The sequence below is a fragment of the Marmota marmota genome, unplaced genomic scaffold, assembly GCF_001458135.2.
Source record: "Marmota marmota marmota unplaced genomic scaffold, marMar, whole genome shotgun sequence".
NCBI classification, from domain to species: domain Eukaryota; kingdom Metazoa; phylum Chordata; class Mammalia; order Rodentia; family Sciuridae; genus Marmota; species Marmota marmota.
The window spans coordinates 1,758,860-1,769,209 of NW_026000283.1; the positions used below are offsets into that span (position 1 = coordinate 1,758,860).

A 10,350-nucleotide genomic window follows, 5' to 3' on the forward strand; every position below is an offset into this window, starting at 1 on the left:
CCCTTAGCCCAATCATAGTTTCTTCATTTTTCCCATGCCTCCCCCACATGGTAAATTCTTACAGGTTCTAGAATCTGTTTCTGGGCTTTCCCATTCCACTGAGCTATGCCACACTATTTAAGTATACTATAATTTTATATGTTTAAGATCAAGAAAAAACTACACTACTAATTTTTCAAAATTTCCTTTCCTATTTTCAACTATTTATTCTTCCTGAACTTAGGAGGCCCACCTGTTAAAGTTTTTTAATTGGAAAAGCAATGTCTCAGCTCTTAACTGGCAGAGTGAGAGAGATGACTTAACCACTTAGAGCCTTAGTTTCTTCATCTGTAAAATGGGGACAAGGGTGTTCTTTTAACTTCCCATGTGATTATGGGGATCAAATGAAATGACTGTGAAAATATTTTGAAAAAGTAAAGGCTGAAAATACATGTTTTTCACAATTGAAGGCAATGACTGGAGTCTTTGAATTAGGTGAACGGTGGGGTTGCTTTGTTCTGGAGGCTTTGGCATTGGACTCTGTCTTTCTCCCACAGAGCGATTTGACCATCACTGCCCCTGGGTGGGGAACTGTGTTGGAAAGAGGAACTACCGTTACTTCTACCTCTTCATCCTTTCTCTCTCCCTCCTCACAATTTATGTCTTCGCCTTCAACATCGTCTATGTGGCCCTCAGTGAGTATGCAGGGCAGTTACTGGAGTGGTGGTAGGGAGGGAGAAGAGGTGAAGACAGCTTTGGGGGGTGGTTGGGTTTCTGGTGGGACTTTTGCCATTATGAAGCACCTCAGGTCTGATTAGAAATGAGCACTACTGTTTGCCCTGGAGCCAGGCTGCTGAATTCAGCGCACATCAATAATTATTTACCAAGTGTTTCAGCCTTCTCTCTGACCCTGTGTTGAAGACCAGGGCCATAATTACTGGTCTATATCCAGAGTACTGGGCATTTCGGGAGTGATCTCAAAGTTTGGGGATGTATTTTGGGTCACTGCATCCTTTTTTCCCCCTTGTGCTGGGCAGCAGAATGGATTCTACCCAAGAAATGTCTTTTAGTAACTTGGGTTTCACTTTGGAGATAGAAAATACACACCCACATCATATACACATACCAACAATCTAAGGGCAAGTGGGATGTGGAGTTAAGGGAGTAAACTTGATCAAAACAATTTTTTGGAAAGATAGGAGCTCTGAGATGGATTTTGCACAAGGGAGGGACCCTGATAGGTGAGGAGAGAGGATTTTTCTCTTTTTTTAAAATTTTTTTTAGTTGCTAATAGACCTTTATTTTATTTATTGATACGTGGTGTTGAGGATCGAACCTGGTGCCTCACACATGCTGGGCAAGTGCTCTGTCACTGAGCCACCACCCCAGCCCGAGAGAGGATTTTTCTTGACTGTTTCTGGTTTCTTTCATCTGTTAATATCTCCATACATGTCCATATTTGGGGGCTGGGAAAAGAGATGGAAGCCTGATGGTTGGCTTCTGCTCAACTTTAGTCTTTGCCTGGCCCTGCATTGGAAATGTGAACTCCTCAGTCAAAAGAGTGCCAGCTTGGAAAGGAGACTCTTCGCCCTTGCTTGAGTGTGAGCCACTCTTTTGCCAATGTGGAACATGGGATATGGAGGGAAGGAAATGAGTGGGCACTAGGATACTTTGTCAGACTACTAAAGTCTCTAATTTTTCTGTCTACTCCTCCTCCCAATTTCACAGAATCCCTGAAAATTGGCTTCTTGGAGACGTTGAAAGAAACTCCTGGAACATATCCTCCCCTGGCAGTATGTCCCTGCGAAACCTTCTTAAACTACTTTCCAGCATGTCATCTCCTGTCAGTTCTCCCACCATCTAGTTTTCAGACATTAGAGAGTGCCAAAGCCTAATTTTTTTTAAATAGTGTAGTCTTAGTGGTAGCAACCAGAATGGAATATGGCCAGGGCTCAAAGGGAGGTCTTTCCCTCATCCCCTTGCCATCTGCCTCTTTCCCAACTCCTTTTCCCAGACGTGACCTCTTTCCTTTAGTGGGTTGTACTTGCCTCAATATCTTACTGGAAGTCCCATCTTCCTGTTATAATCAAAACTTCTTTTGTACAGTAACTATGTTTCTGAAAAGGAGATGTAGATTTCTATAAATCACATGTTGTTTCTTTCCCATTAATGTTTCACTTAAAAAGCTTATTTTTTGATGAGATTTATACTACCAGCGATGGCCAATATTGTTTAGCCTTGGCCCCCTCCAAAGAGTGAAAGACAAAAAAACAGGCAAACACTTAAATACACTAGTGATGGTAGAGATTTGTTTAGTAGGGAATGAAGGGAAATCTTTTACCTTAAGGAATTCATCTGGATATTTGGCTTTTTGTGACATTTGTTCTAAGAGGTAAAGATGGTGTGACTGGTATCATAAATATGATCTGAGGTTTCAGCTTCCCTGGTGTGACTTCTTCAACATTCCTTAACCTAACATCACTGTTCTAGAAGTCCTCATTTGCTTCTTCACACTCTGGTCCGTCGTGGGACTGACTGGATTTCACACTTTCCTCGTGGCTCTCAATCAGACAACCAATGAAGACGTGAGTCAACTTTCTTTTTCTCCTCATCAGATATTCTCATTCTCCCAAAAGCCTATTCTCATTTTACTTGCTAGAGAACCAGTCTCCAGGGCCTGGAAGATTGAGGTGAGCAGAAATCTGGTGTAGAAGATCCTTAAATCAGATGTGTGGAAGGCAGACTGCTTTGGCGCTAAATGCCTGTAGGGCATTAGGAAGAAGAGGTCAAAGAGTTGGGTGGGTGTAAGGTCTTTAACTATTCATAGGTCCTTAAAAGTTAGCCAGATGCCTCTGGATTTGGAGTGGATAGGGGCAATACCACTGAATAAATTCTTGCTTTAAAAAAGGTGCCAGTTAATCCACATTCATTGTAGAAAAATCAGAAAATACAGATGAGCAGAAAGGAGAAAATGAATCCCTGTAATTTTACCTTCTGTCACTTTCTTAATGTCATGATATATAGTCTTCCAAACTTGTCTGGACTTATTCTCATGTTTGTTTATGCATACATTATGTATTTTTCAATAAAATAATTTATCTGCTTTTTTCCTCTTTTATGAACATTTTCATGTCTCTATACAGTGTATTTCTTTTTTATTGTGATAAAATATACTCAAGATATGCCATCTTCACCATTTAAAAAAATTTTTAGTTGTAGATGGACATAATACCTTTATTTATTTTTATGTGGCACTGAGGATCAAACCCAGTGCCTTCCAAATTTGAGGTGAGTGCTCAACCACTGAACTACAACCCCAGCCCCATCTTCACCATTTTTAAATGTACAGTTCAGGGGCATTGAGTATATTCACATCCTTGTACAACCGCTGCCGCCATCCACCTCCTGAACTTTCTCATCATACCATGCCACATGTATTTCTTCAGCATAGTTTTTAATGAAAGCCTTGGCTTTTATTTTGTAGATCAAAGGATCATGGACAGGGAAGAATCGTGTCCAGAATCCCTACAGCCATGGCAACATTGTGAAGAACTGCTGTGAAGTCCTGTGTGGCCCCTTGCCTCCCAGGTACTCAAGAGACTAAAATGTCCTGAGATCCTTGGGATGAGCAATGTAACCTTATTCTGTTACCTGGTCCAGTGCATTCTTCTGCATGTGAACTCTCAGTGTCAAATAGGTCTGGTGCCATATCTACATGGAACATAGACCATGGGCTGGCTATTTTGAAGAGATCATATTTTATTGTCATTTCATTTGTTTGTTCCTTATTTATTATGGCATTCACTGGTTTGTGGAAGAAAAAAAATGAATGGGAAATATCAGGTGTGTTCTTGGATCAGGCTAAATTGCCAAAGGACAGATTTATATTTCCTATATATACAACGGGGTTCAGTGGCCTGGGTGGGTGGAGGAGAGAATGCCAAGTCCTTGATTAACTCTCGTCTCCTTCAGTGTGCTGGATCGAAGGGGTATTTTGCCACTGGAGGAAAGTGGAAGTCGACCTCCTAGTACTCAAGAGACCAATAGCAGCCTCTTGCCACAGAGCCCAGTAAGTGTTCCTGATTTATGGTTGAGTCTGTGATAGAAAGCATGTAGATTAACTTTATAGCTTAGAGTTACAATTAGGCAATTTCATATCCTTATCTCTCTAGCAACCCTGTCTCTGCTTCTGCTTGACATTGCCTCTAGCTCTTTGTGCCCTTGAGGTAGATTAAGGTTTATTCATTTCTTTGACATATATTGAGCAACTAATGTGTGCCAGCTACTGTACTAGGTACTGGGGACACACCAGTAAACAAGGCAAATTATGTCCCTGCTTTCAAGGAGCTCATTGTCTGGTGGGGTCAAGGGATAACAAAAAAGGTCATTGCTCAATGTTGTGAAACATACCTTAATGAAGGAAGCATAAAATGTTACAGAAGCAAAGGTGGGGTCAGGGGGCCATGTTAGAGTTGGTGATGTGCTTACCTTGGTCGGAGGGCACTTCATTGCTGGAACATGTAGATGTGGAAAGTGTCCCAGCAGTCCTGCTCAGTATATATTTCATAAAATATCCAAAAAGTTATTATTTGAACTTTGTTTTTAATGTTTTATTAGTGTGTTATAGTTATACACAGTGGTGGGGCTCATTGTAACATATTCATATATGCACATAACATAATTTGCTCCAATACATTCCCAGGTACTTCACTTTTCCCTCCCCTCTTCCTTCCTCCTGTTCCCTTTTTTCCACTCTTCTGGTCTTCCTTCCATTTATTTATGTATTGTTTATATATATTTAAGAGCTTTATTGAGATATGATTGACCTACCATATAATCTCTATTTAAAATGTACAGTTCCCTGGTATTGTATATTCAGAGTTGTATGATCCTTGAAAAAATTAATTTAAAAGCATTTTATTAAACTACCTGTCAAAAAACTTTGTACTATTAGCTGCCACTCTCTCTTTCCTCCCGACTCCTTTAGCCCCCTCCCAAGACAGCCACTGAAATTTACTTTCTTTTGCTTTAGATTTACCTAATCTGTACATTTTGCATAATTGGAATTCCACAATATATGGTACTTTGTGACTGGATTCTTTTACTTAATACAGTATTTTTAAGATTCATCCATATTGCAGCAGGAAGCAGTACTTCATTCCTTTATATAGCTTAATAATATTCCATTATTTAGCTGTATCATATTTTATTTGTCCATTCATTAGTTGATGTACTTTTGGGCTGTTTCTACCATTTGTTTATTGTAAGTAATGCTGTTGTGAACATTTGTACAATTTTATACAATATTTTTGCATGAATACAAGCTTTCATTTGTTTTGATGGGGAGTGAAATTACTGGTGAATATAGTAATTCTGTGTTTAACCTTTTGAGAAATTGCTGCATTGTTTTCCAAAGTGGGTATGCCATTTTACATCCCCACTAGCAGTGTATAAGTATTTCAGTTTTTCTACATCCTTAGTAACCTTTATTATCTGACGTTTGGATTTAGTCATCTTAGTGGGTGTGGAGAGGTATCTCATTGTGGTTTTCATTTGTGTTTCCATAATGACTAATGATGTTGTGTGTCTTTCCATTGTAGGTATTGGCTATTTGTATATCTTTGGAGAAGAGTCTATTTATAAGCTTTGTCCATTTTTAAAATTGAATTATTTGTGTTTTTTATTATTGAGTTATAAGAGTTCTTTATATGATCTGTATACAAGTCCCTTCGAGATATATGATTTGCAAATATCTCCCATTCTGTGGGTTGTCTTTTCACTTGCTTGATGATGTGTCACCTTTAAAGCACAAAAGTTTTAACTTTTGATATAGTCCAGTTTATCTTTTCTGTTGTTGTTGCTTGTGTTTTTGGTGACATATCTAAGAAACCTTCGCCTAATCCAAGGTCATGAAGATTTATGCCTGATTTCCTGAAAGAGTTTTATAGTTTTTGGCTCTTAACATTTTAGCTCTTTGATTCATTTTGAGTTAATTTTTATATATGGTGTGAGGTAGGGGGTCTGCATTCTTTCTTTTGCCTATGGATATCCAGTTATCTTTGTATCAGTTGTTGGAAAGACTATTCTTTTTTCTATAGAATTATCGTTACCCTTGTTGAAAAGCATTTATCTGTAAATGTTAGAGTTTGTTTCTGAACTTTCAATTCTATTCTTCAATATGTCTTTTCTTATGCCTAAACCACACTGTCTTGGTTACTCTAGCATTGTAGTATGTTTTGAGATTAGGAAATATGAGTCCTTCAACTATATTCTTCTTTTTCATGATGGCTTTGACTATTCTAGGTCCTTTGAATTTCCATATGAGTCATAGGATCAGCTTATCCATTTCTGCAAAGAAGTCAGTTGACATTTTAATAGGGATTGCAGTGAATCTATAGGTCAATTTGGGGAATATTGCCATCTTAACAAGATTAAGTTTTCTGAGTTACTAACATGAGTTATCTTTTTGTTTGTTTAGGTCTTTGATTTCTTTCAATAATATTTCATAGTTTTCAGAGTTGAAAACTTATTCTTTTTTATATATATTTTTAGTTGTCAATAGACCTTTATTTTATGTACTTATATGTGATGCTGAGAATCAAACCCAGGGCCTCACACGTGCTAGGCAAGCACTGTACCACTGAGTCACAACTGCAGCCCTGAACACTTATTTTTAAAGATTTTTATTTTATTCTATATTTTAACAATACTGGGGATTAAATACAGGGGAACTATACTACTGAGCTACATCCCCAGTCCTTTTAATTATTTCTTTAAAATTTTCAGATAGGGCCTCCCTAAGTTGTTGAGGCTAGCCTTGAAGTTATGATCCTCTTGCCTCAGCCTCCCTAGTTGCTGAGATTACAGACTTGTGCCACCATATTTGGCTAAATTTTACACTTCTTTTGCTACATTTGTTTATAAGTATTTTATTCCTTTTGATGTTACTATAAATTAAATTGTTTTCCTAATTTTCTTCTTGGAATTTTTCATTGGGAGTACACAAATTGATCTTTGTATATTATTATTGTATCCTGAAATCTTGCTGAAATTATTTATTCTAATAGATTTCTAGTCAATTTAGACTTTATTTTAAAATAGAGTCCTATTTTAATTTGAATAGTTTTTGTAAAGTAAGTCATTGTTCTCTACTTTGTCTTTCATTTTAATGTACAGCATACTGATATTTATGTATTAGTGTCATCATTTTGAATATCATTTTTCTGATGAGTGTGGTCCCAAACCATAGCAATTTAAGTTAGTGACTTACAGTTGAATGTGGGTGAAATGTGGTATTTTAGAATAATTAGGGGACATTTTTAAACCATATATGATCATCTGAAACCCCACCTTCTTTGATTTGGAGTCAGTATTCTAGTGAGTTCTGTGTAAGGGCAGAAACAGGGTTGAGAACCATTGGGTCAGCACTTTTTGGTCAAGTACATTATAACATTCTGTTGTGAAAGGGGCCATCTAATTATTTGTGGTCCTTATCATTATTATTATCACAAATATTAATGGAAGCATCTGTCCACAACAGCCAGTTGAGGAGAGAACTCAAGTAAGCTTCAGTTGAATCTGCTGAGAATGTGTAGCCTGGTCTTGGGCTGAGTTTAGTGATAGTGGCTGCATATCTATAGCATCAGTGTGGTGGAGAGCTTTTGAGGAAGAGATCAGGGTCTGGATTATCTGCTTTTGGATTTTGAGAGAGAGCCTTGTGTTGAATCTGATATCTTTTCCCTTTCAGGCCCCAACAGAACACCTGAACTCCAATGAGATGCCGGAGGACAACAGCACTCCGGAAGAGATGCCACCTCCAGAGCCCCCAGAGCCACCACAGGATGCAGCTGAAGCTGAGAAGTAGCCTATCTATGGAAGAGACTTTTGTTTGTGTTTAATTAGGGCTATGAGAGATTTCAGGGGAGAAGATATACCCGAGACAGAGAGCAAGTAAGCTGTCCCTTTTACTGTTTTCCTTTGGTCTTTACATACCCAATTGCACACTGGCATTTTCTTGCTGCAAGCTTTTTTTTTTTTTAATTTCTGGACTCAAGGCAGTGGCAGAAGATGTCAGTCACCTCTGGCAACTGGACAAATGGGTCTTTTGGACCCTGGCACTTATTTCCCATGGCCTTAGCCATGGGGTCACCTTGGACTCCTCTCCCCACCAGATCCCAGCTCTCCTGCTTGGGGTCATTGGTCTCATTATGGGGCTAACGATTCTTGAGACTGGCTCAAGTCCTCAAGATGCTGCATGTCCTGAGTCCAGAAGCAGACACAGAAACCTCTGGCCAGGGAATCCTAACTGGGTTCTTCTCCTTCAGAATTGATAAGGATGGAGAGTGAGGTTGGAGGATTCTCCTGGCTACAAAGTGCCAGCATTGCCAGCCAATCCTTTTAGGAATGGGGCAGGTACCTTCCTCTTGTATTTATTCATGTAGCTTTTCTCCTTTGTCCCCCATCCACTCTCTAACACCCATGTCCCACTCTTTCCCCATTAGATATATGTAAGTAGTTTTAGTAGAGCTAAAAATTTACATTTCTCGTAGATTCTCCAGGAACTTTTAATACCTGTGCTATTCTCAATAAGAATTGACAAGATGCCAATGGCATAGCCCCTCACACTCTCTGCCTCATCTCTCCTCCTTTCTCATTAGCCCATTTAATTTTTTTTTTCTTTTTACTCTTGCTCCCAATAGGAGCGGGAACAGCAGTAATAAAAGTCTACACTTTGGTGATTCCTTTTCCTCAGAGGAAACCCAAGTGCTCACTTAAACACTACCCCCTCAGATTCCCTGTGTGAGGCCTACAGAGGCCCTGAATGCACAAATGGGGAAATCAAGGCACAGAGAGGCTCTTCTCTCCTCTCCTCTCCCTCTATGTCCCCTCAAAAAAAAAAAGGAAAAAGAAAAAAAAAAGAGAAAAAAAAAAAAGGCTAACCAGTACTTCCATTAAGCCTTGGCTGAGTGAGGGAAAGCCCAGCACTGCTGCCCTCCCGGGTAACCCACTCCAAGGCCTCAGCCCACCTTGGGCAATGGTAACCACACCAGGGGCTTCCTCCAAGTCCCACTCTTCCAGCACTTCCACCGGCAGAGTCCCAGAGCCACTTCACCCTGGGGGTGGGCTGTGGCCCCCAGTAAGCTCTGCTCAGGACCTGCACTATTTCAGGGAAGAAGATTTATGTATTATATGTGGCTATATTTCCTAAAGCACCTGTGTTTTTCTCTTTCTAAGCCAGGGTCCTGTCTGGATGATTTATGGGGATGGGGGGAGTGTAAACCAGAACTTTTAATCTATTTGAAGGCAATTAAACTGTGTCTAATGCAAACTGCCTGCCTCTTCCTTCCCCTTCCATTTCAAGAACCACCATGGGGATGTGAATGTGTTTGTGTGTTGGGTGGGGGGTGGGGGTTGGAAGGGTTGCTTGTTACTACCCATACTTCCATTTTCCAGGGTACCCTTGGGTTGGAGAGATAGCTCCCAAACTCAAACTCTCCATTGATCTCTACTACCTTCTGGGCCGAAGTTTATCTCACTCTGGACTATGACAAAAGGACTTCTAAGCAATATACAGTGTGAACAAGATTAGGATGGTTGAGAAATTATCCTTAAGAGAACAAGTTCTTCATTAGGATATTGTTTGCAAGCAGATGGGCACTGTTTATTGCAAATGAGTCTTGGTTATTAAAGCAGGCTCACCAGGGCCTTCCCTTGGAAATATTTCATTTTAGTGGTCTTTTACAAGTGATGGTATATATTTTTTTTTTCAAATAATCTGTAATCAAGACTCCTTACTGATTCCTAGCTCACTCTTCCCAGTTAATCGGAATTAGTGAAATTTGGCTGCTCCCAGATTTTTCTCTGTGTCTCCCTATTTTCCTTGTAGCAAGATTTGAATTTAACATGAGAGAGAGAGATGGGAGAGAGATTGATTCATATCCCTCTCCTATTTGCTTCTATTTTCCCATTCCTTTTCTGGCTCTCTCAATTTTATTTTTTTCAGTTAGGTTTTAGTTATTTCAAAATAAGGCCAAGCCTGGAGAGTTTGGAAATTATTATTTTTTTCCAGTCAAACTGTCATTCGTGTGAACTCTTTCTAGTCAGTACTCAGCCCATCCTGTCTCAGCCTATCTCTTCTCTTGGGCCAGGATGGATCTCTCTCCTCCCTCAACTTACCTCAGCCACTTTCCTGCTGACCCTAGGTCACTCAGAGAAGTTTTTCTTTCTGATGTGAAGGGTCAAGTGGAAATATCTTATCTGTAGTGTGAAATGATTTTTAAAAATGTTTGTTTTTTCATATGCCCAGCCCACTTTCTTTTCCTTTATAAATCTGTATTTAAGACCTTGGCCTCAAGATCTTTCCCATTTATA

General features: G+C 39.4%; 1 protein-coding gene across 2 annotated transcripts in view; it reads left to right on the plus strand.

Moving 5' to 3' along the window:
• Positions 1-9,307, plus strand: part of Zdhhc9 (zinc finger DHHC-type palmitoyltransferase 9) — a 30,011-nt gene extending 20,704 nt beyond the window's left edge. For both annotated transcript variants that reach the window (XM_015498493.2, XM_048797136.1), the window contains 6 exons: positions 537-674; positions 1,708-1,756; positions 2,462-2,564; positions 3,464-3,567; positions 3,952-4,048; positions 7,727-9,307. In XM_015498493.2, coding sequence (XP_015353979.1) covers positions 537-674; positions 1,708-1,756; positions 2,462-2,564; positions 3,464-3,567; positions 3,952-4,048; positions 7,727-7,843 — 608 coding nt within the window. In that variant the 3' untranslated portion in view covers positions 7,844-9,307. The remainder of the gene's footprint in view (positions 1-536; positions 675-1,707; positions 1,757-2,461; positions 2,565-3,463; positions 3,568-3,951; positions 4,049-7,726) is intronic.
• Positions 9,308-10,350: the final 1,043 nt, after the last annotated feature.